The sequence below is a fragment of the Cryptomeria japonica genome, chromosome 3 (assembly GCF_030272615.1).
Source record: "Cryptomeria japonica chromosome 3, Sugi_1.0, whole genome shotgun sequence".
Classification (NCBI taxonomy): Eukaryota; Viridiplantae; Streptophyta; class Pinopsida; order Cupressales; family Cupressaceae; genus Cryptomeria; species Cryptomeria japonica.
Window position 1 is genome coordinate 392404652 of NC_081407.1, and position 25012 is coordinate 392429663.

At 37.3% G+C, this 25012-nt stretch overlaps 1 protein-coding gene across 1 annotated transcript in view; it reads left to right on the forward strand.

The window, feature by feature from the left end:
* The window catches only part of LOC131047893 (probable phospholipid hydroperoxide glutathione peroxidase), a 57822-nt gene extending 40384 nt beyond the window's left edge, over window positions 1-17438 (forward strand). The window contains exons 4-6 of the mRNA XM_057981705.2: window positions 16559-16677; window positions 16786-16953; window positions 17096-17438. Of these exons, the coding sequence (XP_057837688.1) occupies window positions 16559-16677; window positions 16786-16953; window positions 17096-17125 (317 nt within the window). The 3' untranslated portion in view covers window positions 17126-17438. The remainder of the gene's footprint in view (window positions 1-16558; window positions 16678-16785; window positions 16954-17095) is intronic.
* Window positions 17439-25012: the final 7574 nt, after the last annotated feature.

Sequence of the window (25012 nt, forward strand, 5' to 3'; positions counted from 1 at the left end):
CTTCTAGAGCCTCTTCATACTCACTTTTCTCCGAATCAAGCTGCTGTTCTGAATTTTCAGAATCTGATCCATCAGTTGAATATGCTTCCATTTGTCGAGCATTACCCTTTCCATGGCATCTATGACCCAGAACCCAAGGTTCCTTGCATGAGTAACACAAATTCTTCCTCTGAAGTTCTTGACAGAGCTCATCATCCATCTGGGGAGGGAACTTCTTAGGCTGATTAGAAAATTTCTTCTTGTCTTTATGAAATGGGAAAGACTTTGACTGAAATTTAGACTTAGGGGCAGCCAACTCCATGCTTCTAGCCTTCTTGATTGCATCAGCCAAGGTGAGCGGGTCAAAGGCTTTTACCCAACCTCTCAATGGTTCTTCAAGTCCTTCAGTAAACAGGACCACCAGTCTTTTCTCCGAGATACTACTAACCATAACTGAAAGACTCTAAAATTCAGTTATGAAGGTGTCCACAGAACCTTACTGTTTGAGTTGTGCTAGCTCTCTAAACTTCACCTCCGGATCCTTGGTATCAAATCTTTCTATCAACTTGTTGGTGAATTCAGCATAGGTATGGATCAAGTTGTGACCAAGGGTGATCAACCCATGGTACCACCATTCATGAGCAGCTCCATCTAGGTGCAAGGTGGCGAACTTGATGGCCTCTTCTTTGGGCATGGGTCTCAAGGACAAAGTTGTCCAACTTCTGCACCCAAGCTCTAGCCGTGCTCACATTGCTCCCATCGAAGTGTGCTAGAGTGACCTTCCCAAGGGCCTGCTGAAAATCTCTGGGAGTGGAGTAACGATTATCAAATCTCCCTTCCCTTCTCTTTTTTTGATTCATGTATTGGTCAAGAGACATAGCATTTCGAATCTCTTGGGGAAATGCTGCATACTCCACAAAGCTGGCCCGAATCTCCTCAGCTACAGGAACTTCCACTTCAGGAGGCGGTGTTTCCCTTGGAAGGAAAATAGGTTGCAATGGCCTAGTCATCGATCCAACAGGCATTCCATTACCATGACTGCCATTGTTGCTGCCATTTCCATTACCACCGGAGTTGTTGGAAGTACTGCCATTATTACCACTCATATTTTGATTTGGATCTTGATTATGCCCTCCTCCAACACTCTGCCTAAAGGTGGCTATCATCTGGGACATCATGTCCATCATAGTGTCAAATGTCTTCTCTATTTTCTCTACAGCCATAACTGTTTCACTCTGTCCAAAAAGTCTTTCCCCCATTGAATTTGCTGAGTCCACTGAATCAACTTCCTTATCTCTGTTTCTCAAGACTTCTGAAAAAGTCTCTTCAAGAGGCACTGCATGAATCTGATACTGCTGGCATCTCTGTTCTCTGTTGTAGTAGCGGACCTCTCTGTCACTCATGGAGAACTCTGTTTACCTTGACTTCACAGGCTGACAGGAAAAACCAGCTCTGATACCACTGTAATATTCCCACTTAATTTTTTTGGTTTTCAAGCACAACAATATTACAATGCACCCGTTAAAGTTAGGAAATATAATTCCAATGCTATTGAAAAGTAACCTTCCCACTTTCTGATCACCAAGAGCCCAATGTGGGAAGGTGAGAGCATACGGTGTCAAGGGGTTCGTTAGCTCACTAATCCACTATATATTATAATGCAATTACAAAACTGGGCGACAAGCCAGCCCCTTCCACTTTTCAGTGGGATGAAGAACACTAACTTGGCGGTAAACCAGCCAAGGCATAAAAGCATAGCAGAACCAAATCACTCAACCGCTTATGTAGCGGGAGGACTTTTTAAATAAAAGTATCACTCAACCGCATATCTCAGCAAGGGGACAATATCACTCAACAACTTGCTCAGTGGGAGGACAAACTGAATTACAAAACATACATGCGGCTAAGCCATCCTCTTCCACTTGTTCAGCGGGAAATGCAGCATAGAATGATTTGGTCAGTACTACTGAGACAATTCTTAAAATAATAGAAATGTGAAAGAAGATAGAGTGAAGTACATCTCTTAAGAATTCACTAACACATTCTAACCAAGAATACTACTTGCTGTTCTGAAATCAGATACATGGGAAACGCAGAACCAGCCATCCTGAAACCCACTAAATTGCTTGTAACTCTCTCAAAACCCCATAGAATCATGCCAAATTAGAAGCAAATGAAGCATATGACATAAGCAATCAAAACAATACCTCGAAACTGCAACTAAAGAGCACCAACAACAATGCACACATCCCAATGCAATTTTGGAAATGGCGTTTTTGCTGAATAGTTCGATTTGCAACTAAAAATTGGAGAGTTCTCAAAATGCCACGCCAATATAGGAGACTTATCGTCTCTCCGGTACGCTTCCAACGAGTCCTCACCTAGAATGATGCATTCAACACACAGGCAACTACGAGCAAAATACACTTTCAGTCGGCACCAACCAGCAACACCAAAAAACCAGCAGCACACAAATCTTCACCAACACACCCAAAAATCACCAAAAATCTCACATCTACGCACCACAGCTAGGAGTGATGTCTCACACTCGAAACCGGAAGGAAGGATCTAGGAGGTATTCAGCCTCGAAGAATGTCTGGAGTCATTCCGACAGCATAACGATACATTTTCTCTGGATGCCCAAATGAGGAGCCCAACCTCTGTTTATACTTTATATAGCTTTTCCAATCTGAAATTCAAATGAAACTATCTCCCAATATCGCCTCATTTCTATTGCATTTCATTTCATGGTGGACCCCAAGTGGCACCCACTTTCCTAAGTCAAAATCACACCTAGGAGAGGGGCCACGAATTTTGGCATTAAAAACTTTTTTGAAAATATAAAGAATGAAGTCTCCTTTTAATCTCCAAATAAATCGCCCAGGCATGACTTAGGAAAAATATCATATTTTGCACAATTTCCCATAGCATCAATAAGTAATAAAATAATTAAATAATAACCTTAGGAGAAGGAATAATATTTAATTAAATTACTTATAGTTCCAGTATTGATTATTAACGGAATCTAGATGAGGCTGAGCAATGAGGATCACTGAATTGTGCTGGGACAGGACCAAATCCAGGACTGTCAAAAATAGAATGCCCCAAACTGCTACTTACTAAAAATAGTAAGTCATGAAAGAATGCTCCAAAAATCGTTATCTTCGCAACCAGAGAAAGATCTTGGCAAGCTTAGCAACTCTGTACCATCCTGACAGCCAAAAGAGTTGTTGGATGGAAAAACATAAACACCAACTCTGAGGATGTGACAAGGAGATGCATTAGTCAGAAGTGCATTGGATTTTGGTTAACTTCTACAGATGTACAATTAATAAAGGAAATAGAATTATACATGTAGGATTGTCCAAGGGGTTGAGCTTTATTGGTTAAAACATTGGGCTTTAATTGTGGAGACCCAAGTTCAATTTTCCATAGGGACATCTAAAAGTGGAATTCTAAGTTGTGAATTTTGGTCTTCCATAGTTGGTTTCTAATATGGAGGTGGTTTCTAAATAAAACTAAAAGTGAAATTGTAAGTAGTGACTCTTGCTCATAAGTAGCTTGTATTGGTCTCATGTTGATGCTCAATGAGCAAGAGCCAATTTTGTTTTATAGCTCAATAAAATATTTATAGAAGGCAAGTAACCGAATATGTCCATATTAACAAAATGATAAAGGGGCCATACTGGAATCGACCCTTTACCAGAGAGAGCATTTTAAAACATTTCAGAGTATGGACTGCAGAGTAATAGCAACTTAAAAGCAAAATATTAACAAAAATAACAAAATTTCGCAAATTCTCCCATACGATATGCAGAAGAAGAGGGAGAGCTAGTGGAACTTGAGCTTGAGCTTGAAACCACTGCACGACCTCGACCCTTGCAACGACCTCGACCCTTGCAACGACCCCTACCCCATAGACGACCACCACCCCTGCAAAATATTAACAAAAATAACAGAATTTCGCAAATTCTCCCATACGCTATGCAGAAGAAGAGGGAGAGCTAGTGGAACTTGATCTTGAGCTTGAAACCACTCCACAGCCTCGACCCTTGCCACGACCCCTACCCCATAGACGACCACCACCCCTGCGACGTCCACGAGAACCTGCTCAGCCCCTACCACGAATTGGACTTCCACTTCCCCCACTCTCTGAAATAGGCTGGATAGCTGGCTAGGGTTGGCCAGGTAGGATTACCGGATCATTTGGCTCCAGGGGAGGAATGAAACCATTGCTAGCAGCATATTCCTTAAACAGTTGCTCCCTCATGAGATTCTTTGGTTGGTGGTTGAGAACTCTCCACCTAAGGAACTCAACTGCTTCCCTTACATTCTATCTATGTTTTCTCAATGCCTCACCCTTAAGGTCCAGAATTAGGGGAAAGAAGTTGATCGATTCCCCATATTTGTGTTTTGCAGAGACATCGGAAGGCCTAGGTACAGTAGAACCCGACAGTGCATAATATAGGACCTTATCTAACCCACCCAAGAGCTCTGGCTCAAACAATTTCTCCGCAAGGGAAGAGGTGATTGCCTTTGAAAACCCTGCATCAAGAACCGAGGCCACAAACCTCGAGGATATCTGCGTTTTGTCCCTGTAATATTCAGACCCGTCGAGATGGCCTTGCCCCAATATCATCTTCGTAGCCAAGATGACCAGAGAGTTAATAGTGTGAAGCAGTCTCTTGATCCCGAGGTCGGAGATTTCTTTGAAACTGCATTGGCGGAAGGGACTTGAAAGAGAGATGGGGGTGTCTACACCAAAGAAGAAAATCGAGTCCGTATGAAGCTTCACAACGATCATCTCCATTGACAATGAGGCCATTTCGAGCAAAGCAAAAGGAAAAATCTGTTTGTTTTCAAAGAGACTAGAAGCTTTAGATGGAAGATTAGATATGAAGAGAAGCAAAGAAAGTAAACTTGCAAGGAAAGCTTCAATTGTGCTCGATATAACACCCATCATAAAAAAAAATTAATTGAAGAGAAAATCCAATCGAGCAATGAGGGGAATTAAATGCCGAGAGTCTTGGGTCGCTCAAGCAATCTCATTCTAAGATACATTCCTTGACAGAGGGAAGATTGCACCGCCTGTTTCGGCTGTCGTGAAGAGGTGGGAGATTTGAAGCCTGCCACGCACACCTTGATGGTATGATGAAAGAATAAGTATCCGGTAGAATACTGAGAGGGGGGGGGGGGGGTGAATCGGTATACTGAAAAATTGATACAAAGTTCCCAAACTCAACCTCAGTCAAACAAAGTAATCATATCTCAGTCAAGATCAATATTCATAAGAATACTTGACATCAACCGGTTTAACTGTTATGACAACTTTAACAGTAAACAACTTCAATCTTGTGAATATCAACAATGCTTAATCATAACTCAATATATTCGTCTCTCAATGCTTCTACTTAACATGCCTTATCAGAGATTAACCAAATCAACAAATAAGATCACAACCACAAAAGCATTCACTACTTGACACAAATGTTTATACGTGGAAAACCCAAATAGGTAAAAACCATGGTGAGATGAGACTCACAAGGATAGCTATCTGAACTATTTCGAAGTTCGCCCTGTTAGGAGCCAAAGCCTGTTAGAGCTTTACAATAAGTCCGGTTAAGAACTAATTCCCGTTAGGAATCACCCGATTAAGGGATTTTACAAATATGCCTTGTCAGAAGCACAATACCCTGTTAGGACTAACCTCGCTTGAGGATTTAAGAATCCATGCTAATGGACCACCTTGTTAGAGGATTTAATGAGTAACCAAGCTCGTTAGAGCTTACCCGATTAAGGGATTTAACTTCTGCTGTAATTGTTAGAAAACAACAGTTTTGTTGATCTGTCTGAATAGCACTACTTTTGCTTGATCAGATCCTTCTATAACCTTCAGTCTGCCTTCACTCAAAGTGCAGATCCATTCACCGGTTTGGCGACTACACGCTCAACAGGTTTTCTACCAACCTTGCCAACAACCTTTACAACAACTTCATCGACCTTAAATAGAAATCAATTAGGTCGGTAACACAACAAAAACCTAATTCTCATCATCGAGATTACAAACAAGTCGGTACAATCTTGACCGTTAGAAATCATGACAATCTCTTCACATTCTTCAAGACAATTCCAATCGTTCCATGATCACCGCTCTATTGGACTTTGTAACTCATCATGCGCTGTGCATTAGATGCAATCCACTTTGCTCCTTCCCTAGACAAGAACAAACGCGCCAAAACAATTTGAATATCTCCTTAATCAAATGATCACACCTGTCTCCATCATTACCGCTTATCAGATAATAAACCATCAAACTTGGTCGGTTAGGGTTTTTCAGCTGATAGGGTTTACCGGTTACATTACATAGAAAGGTTTAACCCTTTACACCGGTTCAACTCACAAACTTAACATACAGGTTTACAACATCTTCCACAAATCACATGACATCTTACAACATCTTCAGCAATAACATGAATACCATTTACCGGTTCAGTTGACATCAATGACAACATATCATTAATGCAATCTTGATGCAAAATACCAACAAACTCAAAATGCGAACACAACTTGCCAGCTGATACGGTAAGGAAGCCTTAAATGCACGAACCGGTGGAGAGGAGCGTTGGCCTGCCAATTATAATTTAAACCAAGAAATCTCTAGAACAGTCAAAAAAGTACCACTTGCTAATTTGGTGGAAAAGCCCACTAGAAGGGGGCCCTAGCTTAAAGCCATGGAAGGAGGGAGAGATCAAATCTCCTGATAAGGCAAAAGCACTAAAAACTTAAAAGGAAACCGCTAAAGATAGAGCACCAAGGACGACACGAATCAAGAGGAAGGAGAGTTATAGAGGAAAACTAGGAAAATACAAGAAATGAAGGCATGAAAAGATAGGAGGCAAAACAGATAGGAGAACGCCACATCAGATGCCAGGTAGACCAAAGAAGCCATAAAATTTTAAAACAATTCTCCGCTTGAGACAAAGATGCCGCCAACCAAAAGTATATGAAAAAGAGCAATACTAGATTAAATGAATGCGCACGAAGGCATGACCGACATAAGTCGTCAGCTGGATAGGTTGGCTAATTAAACCAAGATTGAGCGGAATGTAGGAAGTAATATGATTAGGCCATCTGTCCCATATCAAAACCATGTGCCCACCAACTTAAAGAATCCCCTGCGGCCGTAGTTTTTGAGAGCAAATCTGCCTCTAAATTAGCTTCTCTATATATGTGTCTGCACGAAAAATTATCAAAAGCATTCAAAAGTTGTAGAATCCTATCCAAAATTGCTTGAAGACGCCAATTGGGAGTTTTCCCCGATCTAACTGCATTGATCACCAGTAAAGAGTCCCCTTCAATTTCAATATTCTTGACACCTCTCCTAGAACACTCAGTGAGACCAGTCAAAATAGCTTTAAACTTTGCTACATTATTTGTGTTTGGAGGAATTGGGAGGTCTATCTTGCCTATGAACGAACCCTCATGATCCTTGATAGCACGTCCAATTCCAGAGGGGCTCAGGTTACCTCTTGAAGCACCATTGAAGTTGAGATATAACCAGCCAGCTCTAGGCGGGAGCCAAACAGCATTGCTTTTGTCCTCAGCCTTATTTTTGCCTGTACATGGAGGAATTTTGATCCCATTCCATCGAAGTCTAATCCTACTATCCCAATCAGTAAATTCCTTGTTAAGGTTAGGGAATAAAGCCAGTTTACAATTGACAATAAGGCCTTATTATCAAAAATTCTTCTGTTGCGCTCTTTCCATATCTCCCAAATTAAATTGGAAGGGCTGACTTCTCATAAAGGACTTAGAGTTCCATCCTTGGGTCTAACTGGCCATCCTTGAAAGATTGAAACAATATCATTGGGAAGGGCAGTAATCCAACCTAGTTTAGCACAAAGCCACCTTGAGCACCTGGTCGAGAAAGGGCAATTGAGAAGGAGATGGTCTATTGTTTCCTCATGAGCCTTGCATAGTACACATCTTGAAGGACCTTCAAAACCCATTTTCTTAAATTTTTCTGCTTTTAGAATTTTCTTTCTAGTGGCAAGCCAAGCAAACACCCCAGCCTTTGGAATGAGCCTGCTACTCCAAAAGAGTTTAGGATTAATTTGGCGGTCATACGGTTCCATTTGGCTAGTAAGAAGATTGTATCCATCCTTCGCTGTATACTGGCCTGATTTGGAAAAAGTCCAAATAAGGGAGTCTTGGCCATTTCTAAAGGACCAATTGCCTGTTTTTTAAGATACCTTTGAGTTGGTCAACTTCGTGTGTGGGGAGGGGAAGCCCCTCAAAACTTTTCCAATACCATCCCATGGGGGCATTAGTTGAGAAAACAACATAGTCCTTAATTAAAAATCCCGAATTGTGTGTTAGCCAAGCTCTTGTGGTTTGGATATCAAGTTGGCTATCAATACTCGGGTAGCCTCCCCATGAATCCTCCCAGAATAAACAAGAGGAGCCATCATGAACATCCCAGGATATGTAATTAGTCACTATAGGCTTTTACATTTGGTAATGAAGTTCCAAATTCTTGACCCTTTGGGAAGATTATTCATTCTCATAAAATTGGAGGAAGGACTCGCCTCCATATATTTTGCATGCATTAGTCTGACCCATCTTGCTGAAGGATCTTTAATTATCTTCCACACTAGCTCAGCTCCTAGAGCTTGTTATGCAAGTGTTGATTTTTGATGCCCAGGCCACCCAAATTCTTAGGCTTGCAAATTTTATCCCAGGCTATAAGAGCAATTCTATGCCTATCTTTCGAGCTTTGCCAAAAAAAATTCCTCTTTTTTTGAATAAGAAAGGAGTTCATACCTGCAATGAGGGCAAGGTAAGGAAGAAGATATATGGGAAGGACTGAAATGACTGCCTGCAACATAACCAGTCTGCCCACCCAAGACAACCATTTGCCTTTCCAAGAGATGGTGCTCTGCTCCAGCTTAGATTTTAAAGGATCCTAAAGCTTAGAATTACGCAGACTTCTATCTATTGGGATTCCAAGATAGGTGCAAGGGAGTTTTCCTTTCTTGCATTTAAAGATATTCATGATTCTCATTTCCGAGGTGGGGGAGGTGGAAAAAATATATATTTCCGACTTCTCTGCATTAACCACTTGACCTGAAGCCTTGCCATAGGAAGATAATTTTTTTTGGAAAATGAGAAGCTTCCCTTGAATTGGCCTCCCCTAGCAAAAGATTGTCATCAACAAATTGTTGATGTGTTGCTGAGAAGTTTGATGCTATTTGGATGCCTTTTATCAAGCCTTTCATATGCATCTCTTTGATAGTCCTACCTAAAGCCTCCACCATTATTATGAAAAGGAATGGGGAAAGGGGATCTCCTTGTCTAATACCTTTGGAGGAGGGAAAGTATCCCTGTGGCTTACCATTAATGAGAATGGAGAACCTCGGGGTAGAAATACATTAAAAAATCGAATTGAATCACTGCTTGTTGAAACCAAAGGCCTGCATGACCTTGCAAAGAAATCTCCAATCCACATTATCATAAGCCTTAGCAATGTCTAGCTTGATTATCATCCCCGGTTTGTTAGTATTTTGAAGGGTGTGTATTGCTTCTTGAGCAACAATTACCCCATCTAAAATTCATCTGCCTAGAACGACGCCTGTTTGCTCTTTAGAAATAATACTATCCATAAGGGGTTTAAGCCTGTTGGTAAGCACTTTGGAGAGGATTTTGTTAACTGTATTGCATAGAGAAATCGGCCTAAAGTCTCCCAACTTAATCGCTTTCTCCTTTTTAGGAATGAGGGTTATGAAGGTGTTATTAATTTCCTTCAATATATGACCCGAAAGCCTTGCTGATTCGAGTGCCTCTACTAGATCTTCTCCAAGGATATGCCAACATTTCTTAAAAAAAACTCGAAGGGAACCCATCCGGGCCAGGGGCTTTGTCAAAAGGGAGGTGACTAAGGGCCAAAGATACTTCTTCCATTGTAAATCTTTCATTTAGTCTTCGGTTCTGATTGCTAGTGATGACTTTAGGGATGATTGAGAGGAATCTATTTTGATCTCCAAGGTTAGATCCTTCCACATTATTAAGATGATTGAGGGGAATCCTCAATAATCTGGTTTCCTAATACCTGAATCTTATCAATTCTATTAAGGGACCTCTGTTTGGTGACATTGTGGAAGAATTTCGTGTTTCTATCCCTGGCTTGCAACCAATTTTCCCTTGATTTCTGCTTCCAGAAGATTTCCTCTTTGGATAAGATATCTTCATATTCCGCTAGCAGTTCTTTCTCTCTCAAAAACTCTGTCTGGGTCATACCATCTTGGATGAATTTTTCATTCAATTTCTCGAGTTGGGATTCTATAAGTTTTTTGACTGCAAAGATGTCTTTGGAATGATTAGCATTCCATTGAAGGAGTTTCCTCTTAATGTATTTCAGCTTGGAAACAAAACAAAATAATTTGGACCCCTCGAAGGTTGCCTCCTTCCACCATTTATCAATAAGAGAAGAAAGTTAGGATCCAACATCCACATATTCTCAAATCTGAAAGGAGGTTTAGCTAGTAAAGGAGCTAGAAAGCTCAGCAACAGAGGATAATGGTCTGAGCCTGAACATGCAAGAATTTTGCAATCAAGAGAGAAATGGAGATTGGAGAAGTCACCTTGCCAGAAAAATCGATCAATCTTCTCTGCAATATTGCTAAACCCTAACCTTCTATTATTCCAAGTGAATTTGTCCTCCCCAAATTCCACCTCAAGCAGCCCATTCCGATCAATCCAGTCATTGAAATACTGCTGGGATCTGCCAAGTCTGAGAATAGCCCCTCTCTTATTAGACATGCTTTTGATAGCATTGAAATCCCCTCCAATAAAAGATTTGCTCCTTGATGACGGGCAATGATGCTATTCAAATCCAACCACAAGGCCCATTTTAGAGAAGAGGACATTGGACCATAAACATTAATCAAAAGAAAGGAAAATTTGGGATCGAGGAATTTAGCTTCTACCAATAGCCAATGCTTGTTTGAGGCAAGTCTTTCAATTTGCACTACAGATGGCTTCCAAAGGATAAGCAAACCCCCCGAGGCACCCTCTGCTTGAATTGATTCATGTTTAAAAAAATTGAAATGGCTGGTAAAGGAAGCTACTTGATGGGAGTCAAGCTTGGTTTCTTGTAGCATTAATCAAAAGGAGTTTCCTTTTGATCAAGCAACTCTTGTTAGGGGCCTTAACATTCCAGGATAAGATTTTCATTTCTGTTTAGGAAGGGGGTTACCCTTCCTTACTTTAAGAATATCTGTGATTTTCACTTGGCCCTCAGCTGCTCCATCCAAAGATATGTGCTCATTGAGAGATTTTCTTCCTCTCTTAGGAGAAGCAATGCCGAAGTCAGGTTTTGGATTACTATCAAAAAGTTGTTTGATCCCTAACTTTCTTACCTTGGAATACAAGGCTGCAAGGGGTGTTTTCATAACCTTCTCAGGATCTTCATCATCTTCTAAATAATTGTTAAGCAATGACTAAATATTTGAAGCAACACCATAGTCAGGAGAAACAAAAGGCGGGTTGGGAGAAGCATCCAAGGAATGAGGAGGCTCAAGCGAGAGGTCAAGCTGCCTGGGATTGGGAGATGCAAAGGGAGTAGACAAAAGGTAGTTATCTTCATTAGCAGAACAATCCTCCTCCAAAGGATTGTTGGCTTCCTTAGAGACCTTCATCTCTTGAATAATATCCTCTTAAAATTTCTGCTTCAGAGAGAAGTTCTGAGAGAGCTTGAGTTGAGGAACAATTCTTGGATTTCAGAATGCCAACTTTAGTTTTCTGGGCTCTTTTTGTTTTCCTTGACAACTTTTTAGATTTGACTGGGAAGAGTTTATTAAACCCCTTTTTAGGAAGCTTCCTCTTTTTCCTATTCATCTTGTTATGAAAACCTGGAGGAGAGACAAGATCTTCAGACATAATGGGGCTATGGGCCTGAGATGGATCCTTGGGGACCAACTTAGAGTGATTAGGGGCTTCAGTTTCCACAATGACATCCTTTCCAGGGTCCCTCCGCAAGTTAGGCACTTCCATTTGAGGAGCTATAGGCCTAGTCATACATTGCACTTGAAAGAGAGAGCCCGAAGCACCATTCATTGAGGTACCTGAGCAGATTTGGTTCCTTAGTAAACAATTTCCTGGATACCTACTCGTCAATCTTTGAACTTTCCGTTTCCATCTGCCCACCTCAGAAACAATTTCTAACTCCCCATAAAAGCCTAAATCCAGATCTATGTCTACATATATATTAGCAACATCCCCTTGAAGGCCATTAAGAAAATCCTCTTCTATTCCTAGGAGGGAACCCAAGGCATCCCCAATTTTTCAGATGGGCTTCCGCACACCAAAACTCTGAGGGAAGCTGTAATGTCCCCACTTCTTTAGTTGCTATTCAATTGCATCGATTTGCCTTTTACCATTTCCGCAAGCAAATTCATGGAGTAGGGGATGATTGGTTAGCCAAAGGGGACCCATACTTAGTCAATTCTTTGCTTTGGTTAGCTTTTATATTGAGATTTTATAATATAATGTTATAAAGTCACTTTTTCTATAAATAGAAAAAGTTAATTAATTAAGACTTTAAAAAATATCACCTTGCACTCTTCCCTAGGTGATAAAGTCTTTTTAAAAGGTGGGCCATTTTTAATGAAGGGCTGACCCTCAAGCAAATCGAACTCATGAAGGGGAAAAGATTCCCCACAAAAGGGATCGATTTAGGGCAAAGAGCATAAAAGAAGGCATTGGGGTTCATTTTGGAGCATTATGATTGAGGATTTTTGAGAAGAAATACTTTCTTGCAGGTCTGCAATGTATTTTGTAGGTGTCTGGTGTGGAATTGGAGACGAAGACCTCCATTTCTAAGTGGAAGGACAAAAACCCTTTCATATTCTATCAATTTGGAGTGTTGGGAATGCATTTAGTTGACCAACAAGGGTCTTAATCAGAGGAATTTTGACAGCTACAGCAACTATTGGACATTAGAATCAGATTTGAGCAGGTAGAGGACTCAATTTGGTGAAATTATTGCAGTTTATGGCCAGCCATACTCCTCCCAGCCCAGCCGTACACTCTTTAGCTTGCCTGGGAATTCATAGAAAATAAATTAAGAGGGTTTTGCAGCTGGTTTTTTGTATAAAATTCATTGTCAGCATTAGGAAGAAAGAAATAAATCATTCTTTCAGGCTTATCTCAACTTTGGAGAGAGATATGAGCAAATCAGTGGGGAAATTTGACCAATTTTAGTGAATTCTCCTGGGGGCCTGAGGGAATCAGCAGTAGTCTTAGCCATTTGTGCAAGATTTGTTTTTGATAATTATTTTTAGAGCAAATAAACCTCATTGGAGGCCTGGCTTTGGACATCATTATTTTGCTAAATATCAATAAAACCCTTCATTCCAGGTTAGGCGTGGGGCTTCCTGGTATGCTATTTATCCTTCTTGGTAGAGAATCCTTCAAAGATTTGTTTTTATATTTGGTGTTATTAAATTCAGAATTCTGGAATTATATTTCATTCATTTTTGTCTTGTATTCCGCATTCAAAATTCATTCAAAGTCAAAAAAACACAAAAAAATAAAGAAAAAACATCAAAAAACCAAAACAAAACCAACAAATTCCATTGCTGGTCAAAGTAAAAAATTGAAACAAAATCAGCAGATTGGTTAAGATTCTAGTTTGGAATCTTTTAGAAGGCCAACCAAACTGAGCCACATAGGGGATCTTCTGATTCTATATGCAAAGGGGTCGAAACCAGGTTTCCAATCTAAAAAATGAAAGGTTGATCCTAGATAAAAGATAGGACTACCATGGAGAATGCTGCTTTTTAAGTTGGAATCTATGCATTGTATAAGAAAGAAGTCATTCTGAAGCAAACGCACAGAGACCATACCAGGGAACGACTGCTGCCACCAAGCGATAATTTCCTGAGTATTGCTACCAATACCGCACCATTTAGCAAAAAGGGCTCTTTCTTTTAGAAGACCAATGGAGGGGTTGATGGCATCCGAAGGCATAACAGAGTGCTTGGAGCCCGGACCCTTCTTTTTCCATACCGAAGAGCGTGTCTGAAGCCAAGAGGTCTCCAGCTCCTTTCTGTGGTTGGGATCCCTTGTCGGACCGAGTTCAACTTTCCGATTCTCCAAGCAAAGAGTGGAGGAGGGCATTTTCCTTATCTCTCGCGACGTCCTCAGATTCAGAGGATCTGGCATTTTCAGGTTCATTTCAGTCTCCAGCTCCTTTCTGTGATTGGGATCCCACGTCAGGCCAAGTTCAACTTTCCGATTCTCCAAGCAAAGAGAGGAGGGGGGCATTTTCCTTGTGTCTCGCGGCGTCCTCAGATTCAAAGGATCCGGCATTTTCAGGTTCGGATAACCCTTTTTGTGCCCTACCGTGCCTCTCTTGGAATGGTTGAAGTTCTTGAGTGGAATATGATTTGAACCTGTTGCCACCTGGAGCCCAAGCTGAGTTAGTGCTCTGAAACTATTGGGTCAAACAGATGCCTGTTCAGAATGAAAGGGAGCACGAAAGCTGTTCCTGAGCTTTCCAGAAGCCCCCCCAGGAGCTCTAAAGCTGTACCTGATCTTTCTAGAATCCCACCCTGTTTTTTCCCACCATTGATGGGCATCTGATCTTGAAGGGAGGCCATTCACACGATTCATTCGCAGATTCTGAGAGATGCCATTCACACGATGGGCATGTGGTCTTGGAGGGAAGCCATTCGCACGAAGTATACGCAGATTCAGAGAGGCAGAGGCCATTTTTTTATTATGAGTTACATTAGAAAACTATGAGCAAGATATTTATTATTGATATGCAATTCAATAAATACATTTAGGATTGTAGGATTGAATTATGTAAGAACATAATGAAATAATACAATTAATGAGAGTATAACAATTTTCTTTTATTTATCAATGCTCTTTATACAAAATTGGGATCAAGAACTCTTTCCAACAGTGCAGTACCAAAGATTTGCCAACCATCGACAAGTACCCAAAACTATTTTAGTTAACTGACATGTTGCAGCTATACTTGCCGATTGTACAATATAACTAAACTAAGACAATATATATTTTAGCTATGTACAAGTTTTAGTAGTTTAAAGTTACCTTGAGAACTAAATAATTTCCTTAAAACAGAACGTCTATCTAAATACATAAGAATACAAGTCTATGCAACTCTAAAATATTGGTGTGATTTAAGTTTTATCAAGCCGCGACACTTTGCTGGGTGAATGTGCCTGTTTTGAGCAAGATAATGATTAGAGTTATTTTGTCACATGTCCTGTTGGATGAAAAACATAATAGTGACTAGACAGGAAAATGCAGTAGTCGGAAGAGCATAAGATATTTAGTAGGTTAAAGTTACCTTGAGAATTAAATTATTTTCTTAAAACAGAAGGTCTATTTAAATACGTAAGAATACAAGCCTGTGCAACTCTAAAATTTTGGTGTAATTTAAGCTTTATAAATCTGTATGCACTCTAAAAGCTACCATATCTGGACAATCTCTTTCTAGGATTTATGCAAGGTGATACCAGTATTTGTAATAATGATACTGTGGGATTACTAAATATGACAATTCTGTCATTGCCAAATTGTCAAAAATGTCTCCTTGTGCTTTCCTCCCAAATCCTTATTTTATATTTACTTTGAAATTCATTTCCTAAATGTTCTTTCTGTTTCCTTCAAAGATTCATTGCTGTCATTGTCACAAATCTCTCTTTTCATGAGTCAAAATGTAATGCCCCCTTTAATTTTCCTTTTAAATAATAAAATCTAACTCACAATTATAGCAGCACAATTAATTATAAATATGATATCAACTTCAGAAACTGCAGTTTTAATAGTTTATCTTAATTTAGATATAATATTTAGATTCTAGAATATATTTTGGAAAATAGGGAACTTATCCTTTGTATCTGTTGTTAATTATCTCAAATATGCAGTGATCTATCTTCACTAAAATGTCGTTAAATTGTCTCCAAATCTGACTAAATCAAGAGTTTTTGTTCACTCACTTAGCAATAGAAATTAGGGGGTTTTCATCCTCTAATTTCAGATCTTGAGGTGTTTAATCGTCAGATTGCTGAACCACAGTCCATGCTCCCAAAGGAGTAATAATTAGATATATAAAATATATTCAAGGATTTTTCCTTCTCCCTCTTGATTTTTCTTATATATCTTCATTTCCTCATAGACATAACTCTTCATAATGTCCCTTGATTTTTAATAAAATTAAACTTCAATTTAATTCTAGTTTGTTATAACTTCATCACTTAATGAAATTGTAGGTAACTTCCCTTTTAAATTTAAGTGCTTTATTTAATTATTTTATATTATTATTATTCTTTTTAAGGTGGGGGCATTACACACAGAAGAGCCAGGTTTCGCAGCAGAATTTAGTACAATAAAATAAACTTACCATTAGTTATATCTTTAGCAGGAAAATAAAGTTTTGGTTACAATTGTTGGTTGTAAGGAAACAAGTATAGAAGATAATTTGCTGAGATATTGTACAAAATATTTCACTGCATAGAAATGATTGGGAAATTATGATATGCAGGGTTTGAAATCTTAGCATTTCCTTGCAATCAATTTGGAGGGCAAGAGCCTGGTAAGAACACAGAGATAAAGGAGTTTGCATGCACCCGTTTCAAAGCAGAATTCCCCATATTTGACAAGGTATCATTACGATAGAATCTATGATGGTTTTACCAGGGTCTTGGCTATATCACTTTCATGTTCTTCTTTTATGAGTTTATCATGGATTTGATAAACTACTATTTTCAGGTTGACGTGAATGGCCCAAATACAACTCCAGTTTACAAGTTTTTGAAATCAAGTAAGGGCGGATTTTTAGGTGAACTTATAAAGTGGAACTTCGAGAAATTCTTGATAGACAGGAGTGGGGAGGTTGTCGAGAGATATCCTCCAACAACTTCTCCATTTCAAATTGAGGTCAGCATACTCTCTTAACAGTTGGCTTCTTGGCTTGATGAATAAAAAGGGATGTCAAACTGTTAAGCAATATTTCATTTTATTTTTAATTCAGACCATCTCTAAGTTTATCAGTTAATAATAAGCAATCATCTTGATACAGAAGGACATTCAGAAGCTGCTTGCTGCATGATCTTAATGTTATCAGGTGCCAGCTGTTCCAAGATTGATCGAGTTTGTTTGCAACATGAAGTTAATTATCTGCTAGTGAAAGTATAATTGTTAAGGAATATCAAATAAAGTATTTATCAGAGCAAGAGGTTCTCTGAACGTTCACTCGAACATTTAAATGCATACCCCGGTTAAGTAATGATTATCAAATTAATATGAATCAGAGTTTTCAGGTGCATACTAAATTTAAAATGATTGGTATAAAGTGTATATTGTATAACAGTAAGGTCTGATAAATTCAATACAAATGAAATAATATAAAGAATTTTTTTTTATTTGATTCTCTTTTTCTCATCTGTCCAAATAAATAAGTCTCCAATCATGTGATATCTGAGTTTCTCACTACTTTTGATTTTTATTGTTTAATAGCATGCATATCAGATGCAGAGTGGTAATAAATTTACTTTTTGGGGAGAAAATATTTTTGTAAATACTGAAAAATTACAGTGTACACCATAGGAATGATAGGGTACGTAGAGAATGTCTAGAGGAATTATTCAACCATGCATCAGACCAAGGTTGTGGATAGATAGCCATTAAATCCCTCAGGTGAATATCAAAACCTTCATGAAGATATCGTGTTTACCCTAATATAAGTACTCAAGAATTAATGTATGATTACCAATTACCAACGTATTATCAGTTTTAATATATGACTCAAGCAAGATATTATAGAAAGGGACAAAGATTAAGCTCATTAGCCCATAGGCTATTTAATTGTGGAAAACCTTCCACCGGTTTCCACATTTCTCACGCCGGGATTTTCTGTCATTGCCGGTTTTTAACAGATTCTACTGTTGCGAGCTGTGTATTTATTGTTGTTGGAAGTGGATTTCTTAAGGCTGAAAAAAAGTGCTGTAAGCAAGAAAGTGTTCAATCTAACAACCAAAACGTGCGAGCCTTATATAATGGCCGTTATAAATGTTTTGTATCCACGTACTTCACAGGCTTAATGTTTTTGTCAAACTTTTTGTTCAACGCTTATTAAAACGATTTCTTAGATTAAAGTGAGTAGATTTCTACAATCCATGAGACTTTGATTTGATTGTGTGTTTTTTTGGCATCAACATACACCATCAGGATGATAAGAGAGCATAAGGAGAAAATCAACATACACCATCAGGATGATAAGAGAGCATAAGGAGAAAATCAACATACACCATCAGGATGATAAGAGAGCATAAGGAGAAAATCATCCTGATGATGGATCATAGAGTGTGATCCGAAACGTTGATACCAATAAAAACTCACAATCAAATCTAGAAGTACATTAGACGATTTCTTAGATTTCAATAAAAAATCAATTCGTTTGATTTGTTTGGGGTCTATAATATGCATCCATTGCTGAAAATTAAAACCAAAGTAGATTATGATTGCAGGATTCATTCCATTGATTGAGCAACACTTTGCTAATTTTACTGTTTGTAGTCGTATGCTTTACACCCCACATGATTTTTTTCTCGCAGAGGTTGTTTTTTAAATGATGTTTTTGTTTTCTGATTTTTCTGGAAAAATCTATGGTGTCCTATGTTTCTCCGTAAATCTTGGATGCTGTATATATTTTAAATAAATCTTGGTTAGTTGTCTTTTCTTCCTTGGCAAATCATGGTTGGTGTTTCTCTCAGTTAATCTTGGGTAAGTTTTTTTTTTTCATCCCTAATTTTGGGTGAGCAACTTTTCTTAGTAAATCTATATATATTTAATGTATAATGAATTTTATTCATAATAAAAAATATATATGTATAAAATATTTATAAATCTTATTACAAATTTTTATGATTAGTTTTTACATAATTAATCAGTGTATTAAATATATTTATTCAAAAAAGAGTTATAAATCTTATTATAAATTTTATATTTAGTTTTTACATAATTAGTTAGTATATTAAATATATTTATTTAAAAGAGTTATAAATCTTATTATAAATTTTATATTTAGTTTTTACATAATTAATTAGTATATTAAATACATTTATTTTAAAAAGAGATATAAAGATGTGATTTTTTTATTTTTTATTTATCTTATATGATTATTTTATTTATAAAATTGTCAAAAATTTAAAATTTAATTCAAATTATTTTATTCTATATATACTTCTTATTTTATTTAATTTGTAAAGTATTTGTTTATTTTGTATCAAATTTTAATTTTTTACTTTTCAAAAACATATTATTAGTCAATTTGGCACTTATTTTCTTTTGTTTTCACTTTGTAAAGTATGATAAACAAGGGATGAAATGCATCAAGTTCCCACCAATAGTGTTGATAGAAGAGGGAGAGAGAGATGCTCAAAAGGAGAGAGTAAAAGAGATGTGGAGGGAGAGAGATGTTTAGAAGGAGAGAGTAAAAGAGATGTGGAGAAATAGAGACAAAAAGAGGGAATAATGAGAGGGGGAGATGGAGAGATAGAAAATTAAAGATATAGGAGGTGATGTATAGATAGTAGAGATAAGTTGATATATACATAGGGAGAGAGAGAGAAAGAGAGATAGGGGAGGAATGGAACGAATAAGAGAGAGATATACAGATAACGAGACATAGATAGAGAGAGATGAGAGATTTGAAGACAAAGATAGAGGGGGAATAGTTAGAAATAAAGATAGACATAGAGAGATAGATAGAGATAGGTATAGAGAAACAATGAGTTTGTGTGTGTGTGTGTGTGAGTATTATTAGTTATAAAATGATTTGAAATATACCTATTAGTTGCAGATGACATTCTAGATATTTACATGAAATGAGCTAGAGAGTTATAAATAAATATTTAAAAAGAGCTAAAGAGATGCCCATATTTAATTAAAGAATATGATTAAATAATACAAATAATATATTTAATATTTTAATTAATATTATATGTTAAAATTATAATATATTTTTATTTAATTGCAATGTCTTAATACTTTTTGTTTGGCTTTTGGGTCGGCGATTCAATGGCACAAAACTTAGTGTTTAGACAATCCTTTCTCCTGGCCCCCAATTGAATTCTTTAATATGGGTGGAAATGGATCCGACATGGGGAAATCTTTCAATTTCTAGGCATTCCCTTTGTCTTCGGGGTTCTCCTATTGACTTGTGGAATGCAGTTTTTACCAAATTGTGAAAAAACTGGTTTTCTGGATTACTAAGCCTCTCTCTTTGGTTGGTAAATTCCATATTCGTTTTAAAGTCCTTGCTGCTACCCATGTGTACTACTCTTCCTGTTGGGCCCCCTTGAAAGCTTCTTACAGTAAGCTTGAGAAGCCTCTTCAAGATTTTTTGTGGGCTTTGATGGCAGACCATCTCGGGTTTCACAGAGTTGCCTGGGAGCATTGTTGTTTACCTAGGGAGTCTGACGAGCTTGGCCTTATTTCTACCCAAAAGTAGGGTCTTGCATTATGTGCCAAATGGGTTATTCGGGCCATCATTGGTGATGAAGCTTGGAAAGTTCTTCTCAGACACTGCATTTTTGTCAGATATCCAACTAATAGGCCCTCATGGAAGAGGATTGGCTAACCCTTCTTGTCATGAAAGACAAAGTTTAAATTCAAGGCACTTTTGATGCCAAAAGCATTTGGCGTGACTGGGAAGTTGTCAAACCCTGACTTTGGTGGGATGGAGTTGGATTTTGAGATGGTCTTTCTTTCAATCAACATAATATTTGGTGGTCACCACTCTTTTAGATTCAAGGGTTGCCTTTACCCCATGTTCTTGGGGTTAGTACTCTGTGTTTTCACAAATGTGACGTTCGCACCCCTAGGGACCTTTTTTTAGAGCTACCATGCAACTCTGTTTTTGGGAGTACATGTAAATCCAATCTAGGCTCCCCGATTAGATTGATAGATTTTTGACCTTGCCTTGTCGACCCCACCTTTGAATATGCTTCACAAGTTGGGCACCCAGTCTATCAAACCCTGGTGGGCATTCGGTCTATCAAACCCTGGTGGGGATGGTAGTGGTTTGGTGCTTAGCTCATAAATTTAGCTAACCCTAATATAGGGTATGTTGTTTTTCTGTTGTTGGAGCCTACTAATGTGTTATGATGACTTGCACCCATGATCTAATGTAAAAAAAGTCTTCATTTTAATTTAATGGGTGTAGCCCCTTTGTTGCTATTTACTAATCCTAGAAAAAATAAAGTGTTCATTTTTTAATATTTCAAATCACATTTCTTGATTCAATATATTTATTAAATTTGAGGATTTAAGTTAATTTTGATGAAAGAGGTTATTTTAATAATTCATAATAATTCATAATATTTTTGAATGCAATTAAATGTGATCCATTATTAAAATGATAAGTAATTTAAGTTAGAACAATTTGATGGTGTTGTTATGGAGACTTCACCATCTCTTGTCATTGCCAATCTTTACATGAAGCATTTTTAAGAGTTAGACCTCAATACCCCACCCCCCTCAAACCAAGAAAGTGGAAATGTTATATTGCTGATACCAATATATATTGCCCCCATAGCCCTAAAAATTGAGAAGATTGTCGCTTTCACTTAAAACATATTGTTGAGTGCATCAAGTTTATCACAAAAAATTGGAAATAGTTAAGTTTGGTTCCTTGATATTTTTCTCATAAAACAATAGTTCTTTAGCTTGCCAAGTCTTAAGAAAAGCTAACCATGTTGACCACTACTTCCACATGTTCTCTCATCACCGCCTTGCCCCAAAAGTTGGCATCTTAAAGATTGGCTATTAGGCCAATCACATTTGTGAGGCAACACATTAACATTGCGTTTTCCCACACAATTAGACTATTAAAGTAGAATTGGTTCTATGACAAACACATTTCTAGAGTATTTTGGCAACACAAACCACATTGTAGTGCTAAATTGAAGGGTGTTGACTTTTAGAATTTTCCTTGTTGCCAACCTTACCTATATTGAAGACATCTCCAATAAGGTTTTCAAAATATGTTGTAGAAGGGGCCTCAACATGCCTTCAAATTCCATAATCTAGTAGAAGTCTCATCCCTTCAACCAAAGATCTAAAGGGACTTTTGTCTTAATTGTGGAGTCTATAAGATTGATTGTTCTTGTGAGACTAATCGTCATATCAATTCAAATATCAAGGAACACAATGCCAACATTAGATACAACAGGTTGTTAAATATGCCCTTATAGTATTCTCCAATTCCAAACACCACATTTTCTCAAGAAAGGCTCTTGACTAAAGAAGATAAATATTTTAAGAAAAAACTCAACAAAATATTGAAACAAGCAATCACCCTACAAATCTCAAATCAAATGAGGGTTGAACCTTGAATTTGACATGACAACCAATATTAAACTACCTTAGAACCCATTCTTTATCTTCTTAACATCTCACCCCACAACCTCTTGGTTCCTTTCTTTCCTTGATTTGCTCCACTTGTCTTCCATTTAGTACATCTTGGTCTTCCTCCTCTTGCCTTGTAGTCAATGTGTGGTTTGTTTGCACTATTTTGCTTCTCACCATTGCATCCTAGATTCTTGTGTTCCTTGTCTTTCTTCATTTTCCAAAGAATTTGATTATCTTTAGCATCATGTTTAGTCTTATTCTTCTATTTTATGCCATTGGTTTAGCATTTCTATATTTATTTCTATTTCTCTTTGGAATACTTTTTATTGTTTTGGCTAATATTGTATAAGAATATATTACCACAATAGTATTTAAATTTAATATTTTAATGATATTTTAACAATAATTATGGTTCAATTTTAATAATAATAAAATAATAATACAAGAATATTACATCAATATAAGATTTCTTAAATTATGGATAAATAAATGATTTTTGAAAGGGTTTCAATTCTTTTATCTTAGGATTGAAACAAACAAAACGACTAAATAGTAAACTATGAAATAGTCAAATTACAAGGTGTGGAATAAACAAAAGAGATCTAGTCGATGGTCAAAAGGGATCAACACTATCACCTAGAATTAGGAACGAGAATAAAATCTTATGATTTGCTAGGAGATTAAGAGCAACAATGACCTTGTATTCCTCTTTCATAGATGGTATAAGTGATCATATAGAGTGTTCACTTCAAGGGTTTCTACATTGGTTTCCAAGAAGTGGCTCTTATTTCTTTTGCTTTGTCTACCTTGCACTAACCCATCAATCCCTTATTTCCTCTTATTATGACTATATTGAAACCTTTGAATATTATTGCCACAATTATTAACCATTGCGGTTTTAAGTTTGATTAGCTTGTCAACATTGCCTTTTTGTTTTGAGATTAAGCAAAGTTCCTTGGATCAGTTTTTTAAACCACCTTGACTTAAGGTGGGTTGTTTGGTTCTTGTAAGTCTTTGTCCTATGTAGTCTTGTGTAGTTCCTCTTGTTGTTTGTTGGTGCTGGTTTGTGCTTCAAGCTTATTTCTATGCTCTGCACAAGGTTCAGGGCCCTTTCAAAGCCATGCTTACCATAATAAAAAATATTGCCTTCTAGGAAGGTTATTTTATTTTCCATCTTCTCTAATCTATCCCTTAATCTTGTAGATTACTCCTTCAAAAGAGAGATTTTATTTCTTAATTTTTTTGTTATTATCCTTTTGTAGGATTACCATAAGGCACACCCATGTAGTGTTAATTTAAATACTCAAATATACCTTCTTGGACTCTTGTAATTGATGATCTAACTTTGAGAATTCTATTATGTTTTTTTTTAAAATTATTGGGTAAATGTGGGTTTTTGAAAGGGCACAAACCCTTATGTATGGGGTAAATCATATAAGACATTGAAGCCCCACGATAGTTGAGAAACAAAAAAATACAACATAAAGGTTGGAAAATAGCTAGAAAATCAAAGTATCCTTAAAACAGATTAGATTAACAACACAAGGGGGTAGCCAACTAGCTACAAAGGCCACATTTAATATTAGATTAGGATGAAAACAATAGATCACAAAGGCTTAAATCCAAAGGACTTTGAAGAGTGTTGCATTTTATCCACTATATTATCCACATGACAAAAAATATAGCCTATCTCAACCAAATTAATAGACAACATTTTCAAATTAGCTATAGTAGCCAATAGGGGTGCTCTAACAACATTTTAACTAGCATGAGAATAGTGGGGATTGCAATCGATAGTGGGTATCAACCCTTAATTACTTGAGGCATTAACTAACAAAGGCCCAATGAGAGGGGATAGAATCTCAACTGTGAAATTCACCATAACATATATTTTTCCAAAACGCCATTTGTATAGCCGTCCTTGATTAATATTGTTTGAGTATTCAACTCTTGAGACAAAGTCTTCTTTATCTAAACCTTTTGCAAACCAAATTTGGGCATGCAAGCCACTAAAGCTTCACCAACTTTGTAACAAATTATACAAACTAATTTAGAAGCAGTCACCTTATTTTTTTGCTTGAAAATGCCAAATTTTGAAGATAAATTAATAGAAGACAAGACAAGTTTGTCCATATTAGCAAAAACATTAAATATAGCAAAAAAAATTAGAACTGGATTTTGCAACCAATTAAATAACCATAGATTCACCAATAGAATATGAAATACCAATCAACATCTCCTTATCCTAGTTTTTCAAAGATGACCCAAAAATTCTAACCCAAATTGGAATCCTATGTAAGGAAACTTATGCCAAATCAAACCAAGGCCTCCATTTTCAAAGGTAGGGTCCATTTTTGCCTATAAATCATGGACCTGTAAAGAGTGTTTGGGATAAATCATCATGTGACAAGAAAGAAAATAAAAAGAATCTCTTCATCATGGTTGAAACTTCAATGTGATCACAAAGGTTCCATTTTTTCAACATCTGTATCCTAACCTCATCAAGTTTAGGTCTAAAATTAGAAAATTTCGCATTAAAAGGTTATCATACCTTAGCATTGAATGATCAATGACTAATTTAGAG